At 37.2% G+C, this 14771-nt stretch overlaps 1 protein-coding gene across 4 annotated transcripts in view; it reads left to right on the top strand.

Annotated features, from left to right (window-relative positions):
* LOC124156081 overlaps positions 1 to 10558 on the top strand; it is a 41541-nt gene extending 30983 nt beyond the window's left edge. For all 4 annotated transcript variants that reach the window (XM_046530394.1, XM_046530393.1, XM_046530395.1 and 1 more), the window contains 5 exons: positions 3092 to 3422; positions 4637 to 4857; positions 4958 to 5078; positions 6791 to 6936; positions 9656 to 10558. In XM_046530394.1, coding sequence (XP_046386350.1) covers positions 3092 to 3422; positions 4637 to 4857; positions 4958 to 5078; positions 6791 to 6936; positions 9656 to 10069 — 1233 coding nt within the window. In that variant the 3' untranslated portion in view covers positions 10070 to 10558. The remainder of the gene's footprint in view (positions 1 to 3091; positions 3423 to 4636; positions 4858 to 4957; positions 5079 to 6790; positions 6937 to 9655) is intronic.
* The last annotated feature ends 4213 nt before the right edge of the window (positions 10559 to 14771 follow it).

Below are 14771 nucleotides of genomic sequence, written 5' to 3'. Positions count from 1 at the left end.
CTGCTCCCATCACCATGTGTTATTTTTCACATAGTGATTCATCTCAGCAACCCACATGTACCTTCTCTGACTTACACTAAGACCTAAAAAAAAAATCTCCCTTCACCTTCTCCACTTGCTTAGTATCCTTTCCTCTGTGGCCAACTTCAACATCTTGGTGCCCTAATATTTATTCAGAAAGTACTTTCTTTCCACCAATCATGCCAATCAGTTATTCATTTATTTTAATCTGTGTCAAACACTATTTGTTCTATTCTCTCATTTCCAGCATTTTGGATGCTTTAGGTCTACAGTAGACTCTCGTTAATACGAACAACGTTGTTACGAAGTTCTCGTTATTACGAAGCAAACCGTTGGTCCCGTCGAAAAGGCCTATCCAAGCTATAGTAAAAGAAACGTTATTACGAAATTTTCGTTTTTACGAAATTACGAACCTAAGTCCCGGTCCCGGCGGTTACAATATGAACTTTATTACGAAGTTGCATGCACAAGTCACGGCATTTAGGTGGATATTCACTACACTTAAGTTTCAATAAATGCGCCACGTTCAAGTTATTCTTGTTTACTGTGCCTGAGAGCGTCAATTATGGTTCTTTATTCAGTTTACACGCAACATCATATAACTAGCTTCATTCCTGTGTAGTCAGGGTGCCCTGCTCATAACCGTTCGTAAATAGGGTGAACAGTCAGTCCTCTTCCTATGCACATTCGATTTACGAATTTTCAGAGATACGAGCATTCAAAATTTTCAAATTTCAAATTTGGCGCCTTTCGATTTGGCCGATACTACGCGGTGTGGCGCTGGGAAACTCTCACTGTGATCATGATCTGAATAAGGTATCAATGAAAATGGTGTGAATTTAGGAACTGTTCAACGTTTCGCCCGTTCTTCGTCACCGAGGGGAGCTATTTTTTCGGCTCCGAATGCATCGCAGGCCCCGCTAGATCAGTTCGCCACAAGCGTGAGTAAGCGCATACGTGTACTGCAGTGTTGCATCCCGCAGGATAACCGTACTCTTCGATAAATTACATACAGTCCGGCTGGCGAGGGTTGTCCAATTACGGCACAATAGGATGGAAGGATAATTCTGCGCCAGCATGGTTTAAAGCCAATCGCTGTCCCCCAAACGCACCTCACACTCGCCTAGTCATACAACGTTGTCAAATGCATAAACGAACACCGAAATAAGCCTGATCCACCAAAATAAGCCCATTCTTCGAATCACAAGAACAAGTAATTCCTCAAGTTATTCCTCTATGTCCTTAACGCTCGTCGTCCCTTCCGGTTCTTTTCTTCATGGAACACTTTGTCAGCGTTTCCCTTTCTTACCTGGCCCCCTCACAGCCTACCCAGACCTAGACCATTTTGTCTGTTTTTGGACAACTCTCGGTGGCCGGACTGTAATTTTATCAACCTAGGAACAAGGTCTTGAGACGCATCTAGTTTGAATATCGAAGTTCATGTATTCGGGAAGATATCAACCCTCGATTGCGTCATGGCGCAGTCTTCTGTTGAAAAACTGAAACAAATTATCCTGTTTATATATATTTCCGCGTAATTTAATCACGTTTATAATACACCATTCCTTTCCACGATTCCTAAAAGAAACGTTCTTGCGAACTTCGTTATTACGAACCTCCGATTTTTCGGTCCCGTGAACTTCGTAATAACGAGAGTCTACTGTAATATCTTTCCTTTACATCATCAGTTTCTGTTTCTGTGCCACTCATCATGATACTACCTTAGATGCTTTCCTTTCTCAACAATTTTGTGGTAGATGTCTGTCATTAACTCTCTCTTGTTGCTCAACACTTCCTTTTTCAAATGTTTTAAATCCAAATATTTTAAGAGTAGTAGTTGTAGGCTATTATGTATATCTCTTTTGTTTATTGGTTTTTCAGTTACGTGATTTATTTCCTCACATACATACTTTCTCTTATCTTGTTCTGGCTTCACAGTAAGGCTCATCCTTTCCTATTCTTTCGTGTAGTTTTGGGCTTCATGATGCATGATTTTTCTTCACTCTTAAATTCATACATCCTTTCATGATTTTTTCACTGGCCTCACTAAGAATTCTGTTGTTTCTCTGCAGGATTTAGTGTTTTCCTTTCCTTATTTTTCCATACTAATGTTGCTAGTTCCTGACATTTTCATCTTTACCTTTTTTAGAACTTATTGATTACATCTTCATCATTCTTCTCTAGTAAACGAAGTTTTTCATAATTTTTAGTTTGTCATGTAATTTTCTGTGACAGATTTTTTGGGAAGTTATCCTGCTCATACTTTTTCATAGTGATGTAAAGTCGAGTTGTACATGAAAGCTCTCCACCAAGAGCCATAGTTTCCTTTTTCAGTATGTATTTTAATTCCCTTTCCATTTTCTTGACTTGTGACTGTATTGTCTTACAATGAAAAAATAATGTAAGTTTTCTGTGTATTTAATTATTATTGTCAAAGTATTCTACCCATTGAATGAAGTATTATGGTGGTACCTGCCTCATCCTGTGTAATAGTTCGATAAAGCTTCTCTTACCATCCTTATATTATTCAGCTGCTCACTCAGGATATTGTTTGCCCCCTCTGCTTACCTAGCCTTCATATCACTGAAGGCTCTCTTGATTTGTGCATCTAAGATCCTCAGCCCAAGATTATCCTCCTACTCTGCACTTTCTGCCACAATGTTCAATCTTTTCGGCCTGTTCGTGGTGTCATGAAAACCTCCAGGCACTACCTCTGTCTACTCTGAATCTAGGGTTGCTCAGGTGGCATCTTTCCATCTATTGTCTTAATTTTTTACATAGCTTGCCCTCTTTTGCCAACTAATAGTGACTTTACCTTGGCTTCCAGCGTGCCTACGTTTTGTTTATTTGATAGTGCAAGGAAAACTGATGTATTAAGGTTATTTTAACTTTTACATAAAGCAAATATGTATGCACTTTTATTTTGTTTCCTAATTTTTTCCATGTGTTATCTGAGCTGATTTTACCATTACGAGCACAACAATTGTCTATTTTGGCATGGTTTTCTCTTACACGGAGAAGGGCACCACAGATTGCATTATACAGTGTCTTTTTATTTGCTTTATTTCAGAAAAAAGGTACCTGGCGTGTCTGGTGTCAACTTATTGAACGTCTTAGTGAATTAACTGATTCTGAAATACAAGACCTAAGATTTCCAGAATGGAAAAGAAATGTGATTTCAATTCTGCCAACTGTGATGCGTCTGGGAACTGCTTGGGCTGCATTCTCTAGCAGTAGTGGTAGTGGAATCAATGTTTCAGATGACATACCCCTTCTCTCTTGTGCTCTTCCAATTCTTTGTAGCTTACCTTTTTGCCCATCCTCGGAAGACTCAGGAAATGGTGATGATGACTCGCACAAACCTTCAATGGAAAAAGCAAGTGCTGCTGTTGATGAATCAGGTAAAAGAAATATCAGATAGTAATTTCTTCATTTAAATTTTCCTCCATTAGTATTTCCATGTATGTCTTTGTATAGATGTTAATTTGAATTAAATTTAATGTTAATTTATTTTTTCGTTGAATTCATTCTTGTTGGAAAAAACCCACTGCAGGAAATTGCCCACACCAGAAGGGGGCGTTGAAAACCTGTGAAAACCTACTGAGAAAGAGCTAATGTGAACTTGGGTATCTACAAATGCAAGAAATTACAAGAAAATGTTTCTAGGTACTGGTTGACATTTTCTTCTTCAGTGTGGGTGTTTTTTTTCCCCTTCTTGTGTGGACATATTCCTGCAGTGGGTTTTTTCCAATAAGGACGAAAGTCAATATCCTTAGGTTTTTCCCACGTTTGCTCACATCTTTTTACACTTGGAAACTTTGTTAACTTATAATTTTGTTTGTTGATTGAAAAGTGGACTTCTATGTCTCTTTTGCCAAAATTGACGATATGTAATTTCAAGAGCAACTTGACAATGTATTTTACTGCAAAAATTTAATGTTTGATGAGGGGTTAGATGGAAGAGGGGACTTTTCCCAATCTTGCCCAATAAAGTCAATATATTATTATTATTATTATTAATTTAAAATTCAGGTGTAGGATATGATCAATGTATAACATTTGTCCCCTCACTGGTCTCGTGTGATATGAAATTTTTGATGGGAATCTATCGTTCAGAACCTAATTCTCTTGAAATGGTATCAGATTTAGTCCAGGGGTGGCTGAAAATTTTATTGCTTGAGTTAATGACTTTCATTTTAAGGTAATAGCACTTCGATGTACTGAAGTACCAAACACCACAAGGTTACTTGTGTCTGGTTATAACTAACAAGGGCAATTTGATTATTACTGCTTTACATTTTACTGATGTCCAAATTATAAAAGTTCCAAATTTCTGAAAATACAGATTAATATTTCTTTGAGGATGTTGTTATATGGACCCATTCTGATTTTTTGCATGGGAATATTATAAATTTAATTAATTCCAAAGCTCTAATAAGTCAATATTCAAATTTGAGGATTTCAAGGAGAAATAAATCATAAGAGGGTTCATCCTATGGGAAAATACTCAGGAGGGGTGTATGATAATGATAATAATTTGCAGTCTTTTGTTTATACTCCATATTTGCATGTGATTTTGCTTATTGTATTTTTCATCTATGCATCATTTCAACAGGAAGGTCAACAAGAAGGGAAGATGACTCAACAGACGAACTTGCCGAAACTGATTCTGTTGGATCAGTTTTAAGGCAGAAATTAAAAGCATCATTGGATGCAGCTGTCAACCTTGTTAAATCTGAGGAGCTCAAAGGATCTGCATTGCTGATGGCCCTGGCTGCCTTTGTGGACCCACGTCACAAAGCTCTTCTCTTCTTATCGTCTGCCCAGAGAGAGGAGGTATTTTGGATTGTATTTTCCTGTCTGCGTACTGTTGGTGCTCTAACCAAGCTGAAGATAGATATGGACAAATATGAATTACACTCATTTCATATTGCAGGTTCAGCAAGAAGTTTTGAGGCTAATGTCAGCAGAGGAGTGTCAAGTAAATGTTGAATCTAAGTCAAGTAGAGAGTCATCTAGTAAATCTGGAGAAGGAAGAAAAAGAACATCATCTTTAGGTAGGACCTGCAATATTTTCATTAAAATTCTTTACTCTTCTACACATTAATATTTGGCTATCAACCTAATACAACAAAACTGATTTTTTGATATGGAAACATGAAAACAGTGTTGCAGTCACAATTGCAGCAGTTTTTGGAAACTAGGAATCTACCCCAATATTTCTGCTTCTTCCTCTTATAAAGTACTCAAAATGCATTCATACTAGCATTTCCATGCACACCTCTGGTTGATGGCATGCTAATGCTGAAAGTAAACATGTGATCTGGCTTTGGGAAACAAACTTTATTCACGGACCATGCTGTCATCTTCAAATTATTTACCCTTTTCCCCTAAACTATGAACTTTATGGGATTTAGAACCAGTAAAAGCTTGATAACACACTGTTAGCCCCCTGCGAGATCTGATATCCATGATAAGCTGAAACATGGTATTTTTAAAAACATCATCAGCCATGTTTGCTCCTATAATTCTGGTTAGGCGTATAGTATATGGCAATGCCAAATTGGATGTTTTGAAGTAAGTCTATGGGTCACAAAAGAGGAGAGTTCTTAGATTGATGAAAATCTTGGCAGTGAAATTGCATTTAAACACAAGGTAAAATAATTTCTAAGACTAAAATTGTGCTATAAATGTTGTTTTGCTACTGTAGCCCAAAGGTAAATTTCCTAATCGGGAAGTTTTGTAATTACAGAGGTTGCTTGCAGGAAGCTTTATGCATTATACAGTGAGTCCTTGTTTAACGTCACTTACCGTTCCTGAAAAATGTGACGATAAACGAAATGACTTTATTCGAAGCATAATATCCCATAAGAAACAATGTAAAAAGTGAATATCGGCTCCTAGACCTCACAATTCCTACGTGAAAAAATTCATATCGTATCAAAAAGCGTATCATATCTGGGAAATTTTTTATGATGGGAATGCCAAGCTATGGCATAAATACGAGTTCCTGTCTTCATCGACGACAATATCAGCAGTGACGTAAATCCTTCTCCATTTTTGTATCTTCCCGCATCTGCTTTTCGGCTTTGCTATGGTGGTCGCCCGGGCGAGCGTCGCCTGGGCATCATCATCGCTGAAACATCGTCGCAGTTACAGGAACCAAAATTATAGTGAACACGCCGAAAAAAGTGACGACAAAAACTCCGAGTTCTACAAGGAAAAATTCCTTGAAATCAATTTTTAGGTTCCGAAAACCATTATGTCAAGTATAACCTTGGGCACCTACCTAAGAATTCATTTTGCAGAAAATTTGCTAAAACCGTAATCGCAATTAACAATAAACACACCGTTTTACACTTCGTTTAGACTGACTGTATTACCGCCCACAAAACGAACAACCTTCAACGCCCGCCGCTTCGCGTTTTTTTCTCGCGCGAAATTTAAAAGCCCTGATGTTATCCCGAAGCGAAGGTGCGATAAACGAATGACGGTCTCAAAATTTTCGTGATGTTATCGCGAAATGACGTTAAACGGGGTGACGTAGAACGAGGACTCACTGTACATACATAGTATATGGTAGGGTCTTGGACCGGTTCTAGGACTTTTTTATAAGGATTTCATAAAATTTATCTATGTGGAAGTTCATTATAATGAGGTTTTACTGTAGTTATCCTTGTTACTTAGTTAGAATATTTAATTCTAGTGGAAATTATTTATTTTACCTAATCTGGTAATTTTGTACTTACTTACTTCGCCTTTTTTACAGGGAGTGTCAGCAGTTCATTCCAGAAACGTAGTAAATTAGAAGATCTATTGCATGGTGTATTCGGGTACAGTACTGCTCCTGATTTCACTGATATTAGTCATGAAATTGAGCACTACATTGGTGAACCCATCGCACCCCTTTCCCAGGTATGGTTCTCTGTATCTTATATATTTGTGTTTGAAACATGAGCTAAATTAAGTGAACTTTATATTTAATCACAGTAAGGATTTGTAGAGCCTTCAAGTGAAATATTCTTAGTTATAGCTTCATTCTTGTCTATGGAGTAACTCAACCTTAAGTGTGCTGTCTGCTGTTTTATGATAGTGTGGGTCACTTTAGTTATGTCATTACTATTTGTTATTAAGACATATAAACTGACCAAGTGATAATGCAATTTAATTTTACAATAAAGTTCTATCCTGAATCGGTATATAAATGTAAATAAGTGTTTTTTAATTATGTTTTAATTCCCTAGTTGTATTTGTTTGCATAAAATCTCTTCTAGTTGTAACTTCTTCCAATCTATTCCAAATTCTAATGTAATGAAAGTTCTTTATCTTCCTGGTGAAAGTTTTTTGTTACATGAAATTTTCCCTTGTGTGGCATATCAAAATTCAGATTCTAAAGGTTGTTTTACACAGGGCACGGAATTGCACAGGTTAGAGCTGCGTTAATTTCTAAAATGGCGTGGAATTGCGATAATGCATGAACGAAATTAGAACAGGGGCTATTTTGCCATCTCATGTCCGCGCATTCTCGCATGTGTTCTAGCAATTCACCGCTTTACATGACACAATTTTGACTGCGCCTTCGTACACACGTCAGATTGTGTAAGTACGTGCCCCTTGTAAAACGGCCTTAATTCTGTACATGCTCCGTTAATACTGCACTTACGGTGATAAATGAGGTATCATTTTAAATGTTGGATCACTGACATCTGATGAAAATTACCATCTTAATCTCTAATTTCACTATTTATTCATTAATTTGACTTAAAAGTTTCAATTTTTCCATATCGATTACTCACTCAGTATCGACTATCGGTAGATCGACTCCTCACATTTTTTTTTCTAAGATTCAAAAAACCGACCACGCCTTGCCAAATGACAAGAAAACAAATCCCAATGAAAGTGGCCTTTGCAATGACAGTTAATACACTAGACTCATTATTACGAAGTTCACGGGCCTGAAAAACTGGATGTTTGTACTAACGAAGATTATATGAAGGTTTCTTTTAGGAATCATTGAAAAATAGAACATACTTTATTAAAATTTTTAGTCTCTTCAATCTCCCGCACTCATAATCTTCGGAGTCAAGTGTTTAATATACGCAATTAAATTATGCGCAAGTCCTGGATACACAAAGAAGATGTGTTCCGAGACCTTGCTCGTTAGTTGATAAACCTATACAAGGCATCGAGGAGAGTGGTTATCCTGCAGAATGCAACACTGCATCACAATTGTGCGTTAACTCAAGATTGTGATGAACTGATCCAGCTTGCAAGTAGCCGGAGCCGAAAAAAATCTCTCTACGCAGGAAGAACGAATAGGCAAAATGCTGAACAGTTCCTGACTTCACTCCGAATTAAATGATACTTTGTTCAGATAATGCCCAAAGTGCGAGTTCCTCTACGCCACGTCATGTCGCATCAGCAAACCCCAAAGGTACCAAATTTGAAATTTTGGGTGCGCTTGAATTTTTTCAATGTTGGTATCTCTGAAAGTTCGTAAATCCAATGTGCGTAGGAAGAGGAGCATTAATGAGTGGGTCACCATAATTCTGTGGGAATGAAGCTTATTATATGATGTTGCATACATATTAAAGTATCTCCTACTGAAGAAAGAACCAAAATTGGCGCTTGTAGGCACAGTGCAAGAAGAGAACTTAAACGTAGATCAATGATGATAATGTAGTGTTTAGTATATCCATCTAAATGCTGTTGCTTTTTCGCGGAACTTCATAATAAAGTTCATTTTGTAACTGCTGGAATTGGGACCGAGGTTCGTAATTTCTTAATAACAAAAATTTTGTAATAACATTTCTTTTACTAAAGATTGGATAGGCCTTTTCGTCAGGACCAATGAATTGCTTTGTAACTATGAGAACTTTGTAATAACATTGTTCGTATTAACCAGAGTCTACTATAAAGCACAGGGTCAGACTCTTCAGAGAGCTGGATTTTACTTGCCAGAACCCATTTTTTTGCATGGACAGTTATATGTAGCATTTTCTAGAGTTTGCGTTATAGAAGCTCATAACCTAAAAGTTAGAGACAATATTGTTACTTCTAGTATTGCCTTAAAAGAAGTTTTGTAAATTGTGTACCATTATTCGGTAACAGATGTCCTGATTGTTCCTACTGGTACGGAACTGTCATACTTGTATTGTATTCATGTGTTTCGTATATTTTGGAAAGAAATCAAGTGTAAAGAAAGTACTTTATGATACACCATCTCCTCTATTTAAAACCCAATTACACCATCTCGTTAACATACTTATTCCCTGATAGCATGAAAGTGCAAAATTTTTGCACGGGTTACCTAGTGTTAATTATTTAAAATATAGAAGGCATACAGAAACTCGTTGAAAAATAACCGAGAAAATATGGAAATCACACTAGGAAAATTTGATAAAAACTGAGGAATTTTATGTCTTTGATGTTTTGGCCCTCTTGGCTGGATGCAAAAAAGACTTGTATATTTAATTGTCATTATTAATTGGATGACTTGATTTCTATAAAATCATTTTATATATTCATATTTAAAGTATGTAATCATATTTTTCTCTAGTTCTCTTGGTTAAAAGATTTATGCTGAAGTTAAAAATTACCTTACTATTCTTAGATTTATTACTGTAAATTTCAGATTCCTGGTGCCTGGTGGAGGCAAAGGGAATCAAAATACCCACGTCTATCCCAGCTGGCTCGTCGCCTCTTGACGATCCCAGCATCCGTTTCCACTGGCAGAGGTGGCATGTCCACTTTTCATCTCTCGATGGAGGATATCACGTTGGTGTTGTTCCTGCATTCTAATCTCACACAGTCTGACTTGGAGGAGATGGGCTTTGAGGTGGAGGGCGAGGAGGAAGGCTGGAGGAAACACCCTAGGGGCGGAGAGGAGGAAGAGGGAGAGAGGGATGAGGGTATGGATATGAAGGAAGACAGCACCAGGACTGAAGATTATGATGAATCTGGCAGGGTAATCGATGATGATCACTTCTATGTAATGGAGCCTGAAAACCATGTGATAAAGGTAGAGCCTGTGGTGATGAATGATTGAATTAGATCTGTCTGTTATATTTTTTGGAAGCGAGCCAGGAGAAATACTTGTAAAATATTGAGTCTCATGATAGAATTTCTACTCTGGATTCCAGCATCCCAACAAAACTCTGCTTACGAAGGAGATGCCTTGGTAGTTTTTAAGTGTTAGGACACGGGACACGAATTTGGGAAATTTTGGGCTTGAATCCTGGTCAAGGCAAATGATTTTTTCTCTGCAAAATTTTTCGCACTGATATGCCTACTTGCAGGTGACTTCATTGAGGTACTCTGCTGGCTATTCCTTTGGTTATTTCCTTGAATGGTGCTCTGAAAAATTTTTTGCATCACTTTCAGAACTTATTTAACTATTCTGTTGGTAGATTTTTAAAAGGGTGTTTTGTCTGTGTCTTACTGAGGAGGCCCACTGTAAATAAATATGGGCCATGAAATGGGCCCTCATAAGTGGAGAATGTCCATTGAATGTAATATAATACGAGCCAGTGAGCATTTTTATGCTCAGGTCTGAGATACATTATAATTAGAGATGTGCGAATAGTATCCGCGAATACTCGAATACCTCGAATATTAGAAAGTATTCGATATTCGAGGTTTCGAATAGTTATGCGAAAAGTACCGCCTCGAATACCTCGAATACTTTGAATTTCGCGTCATACACTGTCGCACGCACGTCGTTGGTAGTTGACTCGGAAAAATGTAGAGAACTGTAGTCATTTAGTGCTCGCAGCGCCGTTTTACGCAAGTTGACGAATTACATCAAATTCGTGGATTTTAGCGGTGAAAAGAGTTCGACGAGGGGAACTGAAAATGGTCGGGTGAAAAAATACGAAAATCCCTGATTCCCCCCACCAAGAGAACCTCAGTGCCGTGGGATAGCAACCTTAGGGCATTTCCCACGATCCGCTCTCCCCCTCCATTCAGCACTCGCCTCACCCACTCTGACGCTTTCCTCTTCTCCGAAATCAAACAAAAGGTCCCAGCTCGCGCAGGGATCGCATTACGAAGACCCCTGCTTCGAAAAAAATATCGAGTTACGAGAACAATAAAAACGTGTTTCACGCCCTCCCCCCTTTTCACACACACAGACCTTTTTCTGGCTACCTGCTTCGAAGTACCCCATTTCTGGAGGTCAACTGCTGTGTGAGTACCGTGGGATACGTACATTAGCGCATTTCCCAAGATCCGGTATCCTTCTCCATTCAGCATTAGCCCCCCCCCCCTCTGAAGCTTTCCTCTTCTTCGAAATAAAAAAAAGGTCACAGCTCGCGCAGGGGTCATATTACGAAGACCTTAGCTTCGAAAAAATACCAAGTTACACGAGAACAATAGAAACGTGTTTCCGGCCCTCCCTTTTCTCCCCCACTGACCTTTTTTTTCCTACCAGCTTCGAAGTTCCCCATTTCTGTGGAGGTCAACCGCTGCATGAGTCATCTATTAGCACAAAAGGTGTCTAAGAATGACTTTCGTCAATTGATGTTACACCTTTATTGAATTGAAATATTAGTAATGTGCGCGTAATTTCAAAAAGAATAAGACCAAATACGAAGTATTTCTGAGTTTATTTAAGCATTTTACGCCAAGAAATAAATGTCAAAATACGACGGAGACTTGGCATTTTGGCGAAACTCGATATGAGCAGCAGAGCTTCTCGGAAGTTGATGCGGTACTTTTTTCAGAAAGCATATATCAAGTTACAATTAATGAGTGGTGCTATAAATCTTTATTGTTACAGTCCCAGACAAAGGGATATTTTCTCAGAATATTTGGTTTCTCCCTGATAGCAATTCCAATTCATCTTCTTATCTCGTGAGAACTACCAAAGATGGACTGAAAATAATTGAAGAAATTCCGGTGGAAAAGAGCTTGTATTTTGCAAAATGCCTCAGATTGTCAGCTAGCACTTGGCAGCAGAAGTGGGGGTAAAGCGATGTTAGTTGAATTAATCATATGCCCAATTGTTTCCATAAAATTAAAATATTCATTAATCAGCTAAATTCCTGTTCGAATCATTTAAGGAAATCAAAATTACTCCCAAAAATCTTGTGTTGCCTGCTGAATAGGCAACCGAGTCAAACATTCCAGCATTCATCATTTAGTATTCGAGGTATTCGAAATTCGAGGTATTCGAATATTCGAGCATTGATTTAATATTCGAATTCGATATTCGAATTCGAGAAATCTGCTATTCGACCCATCTCTAATTATAATTTAGAAGCTTGTGGATGTCTCATATGGTCATTAATTTTTGCTGCGGAAAGACATATCATAATGCAGTTATCAGAAGCTGGGATGGGTGGACTTAGAATGAACATAATGCAGTTTTTCATTATATAAGTCTATTAACCTTCCAGTTTTAGTGCATTTGCTTTAAATGAAGGGGGCAGTGTAATCGGGGGTTATTATTTCTTTGGTTTCCAAAAAATACCAGTTTCTAGAAAAAATGCAGATGATGAATTTTCATTCGATTAACCTATTAGTGTCGGAGCCATGACATTCATTTATTGTGGTTGATATTTTGTGCTGTTGCTCCGAAGGATGTTATACAATTGTATTTATAAATTTGAAAATCCAATTATTTTGCTGTACCTTTTATTCAGGTAAACTGTGTAATTACATACTAGACATACATGGTGATATTTCATGAACCAAAAAGCCAAAGTAACACTCGGAAATGTTATAATTTTTGCATAGCATTTTTGCCCTTTCTTTGTTAGAATTGCTACGCATCCATCAAAGCAATGGTTATGGTATTTATGTGAACCAAATTATGATTGTAAAATATCACTGAATTTAGTAAAAATGTCCATGGGCCATAGTTAATGGAAAAATGAATTATCCTTAAATTTGGATTAGCAATGCACTGATTTATGGGTTTGGTTAATCTAGATTTATTAACTTGATTTCATCACTGGTGACTTACTCTATCTAAGTCATTTAAGATCTCTTTTTAGTTTTTATCTGTTATTAGAATAAGTAGATGAGTCATGTATTTAAAATATTAATTATCAGCTTATGCATTTTATCAATTATGTATTATATTTTACTCTATTTCCCCTATTTTAGCTTTGTCTACAATTGTTGAATAGTTAAAAATGAAGTAATTTGTTGAGCATCAGAAGAGAAATTTTTCTTTTTTGAGTGCATCATACAGGATACCTGTACATATAATGTGAGTGGAGAGCAAATTTATTTCTGGTAATAGCTTTCAATAAGCCTTAGCTTTGATATCCAGTGAGATTTGTTTTGTGAGAAAACTTTCTTTTATTATACATTCTTAGATACAAATTTAATAATTTTATTATTAAAATAATATTTTTGCCTTAGAGGCAATTAACACCGTGCGACTGTGATGATCTAAAACTACCATTTATGTTGCTGCTTCAGTCGTGTTTTCCAGAGTTTCCAGAGGTGAAACTGCTTCGGGACATTTTATACTGTCCACCTGTCAGTTAACTGAATATTGCAATGGGTGATTTTCGAAACTGGAAGACTGTTCTTGGAATCTGTTCTATTTCTCAGTTGTCACATGTGAAAGGGTGTCTCCATCAGGATCATATTCTTGATTTTTGTCCCAAAATTTTAAATTTATGCCTTCAATAAATTTGAATGCTTCCTGTATCTTGTATTTATGGGAGATTTAGCTGGATACCAGCTTGATACTTCATGCCAAGTTACATTCTCTAATTCAGCATTCAGGTTTTAATTTGAGTGGCTATGTTGACTGCTCTGCCTGCACCCTCTCCGTTCTTTTTCCTCACGCCTCTCACATATTTGGTCTCTCCTCTTCTTCACATTTGAGGCCATAAGCTTTCAAGTGATGGGTTTCTTCAAAAATTTTAGCTATCCCGATTCCAGGTCTGACATTTCAATTGTGATTCTACCAATACAGATTCAATCAATTCTGATGTCACTAACGTCATGGGAAATTATTGCATGGCAGTGGATACACATGGCAATTTTATCATTTGTAGGATGAATATGAAAATGATTCAACACTGTCGACATGGCAACATTCAGTAGAAGTCGGCAACAACGTTGTGCACCTAGGAGACTTATTTATCTTTAACATCACTACGGGACTGTGGCATGGGATAACCAGTCACTACGCTGATTTGAATATGTTTTGCTTTTTACGATTATGTGGCATGAAAATTCAAATAACTGTAGGAAGCATGTTCGTGTATAAATTTGTGGTTTGAGGTACTCCTGGAATCTGAATCAACTTTTCACCTTGGTGAATACTCACTTTGATTCAGATTCTTGGTATTGTATCCAAGAATCGAATGGATCCATCACTATTATATACTCATAGTTTCTCTATCCTGGGACTGGGTAACTGCAGCCATGAATTCTTCTCAATCCTATGCCAGTTCCATTATATTTCCATTTGGTTGTTTTTCCCTTATGTTTTTCATGTGCCTCAAATATCTTGTTCTTTCTCAGTAGATTTTGCCTTCAACTTTTAAATCCATCATGCTTCCCAAATTATTGCTATCTGTCATGATGTGTAATAATTTAATTTATCAGTATTAAAGATACATTTTATGAATCAGAACTTTGCAAGCTCTTTCTCTTGGATGACTTTTTATACTTCACCTTCCTGAAGGCATGTAATTTATTCCGTCATCATTCCAGAAATTTTCAAGAATTTACCATGGTTGCAATTTCTTTCTTCTGTTATACCTTTTTATTAAATTGACTTT

The sequence above is a fragment of the Ischnura elegans genome, chromosome 3 (assembly GCF_921293095.1).
Source record: "Ischnura elegans chromosome 3, ioIscEleg1.1, whole genome shotgun sequence".
Classification (NCBI taxonomy): domain Eukaryota; kingdom Metazoa; phylum Arthropoda; class Insecta; order Odonata; family Coenagrionidae; genus Ischnura; species Ischnura elegans.
The sequence above is the reverse complement of the archived record's forward strand: the minus strand, read 5'-3'. Positions and strand labels throughout refer to the sequence as shown.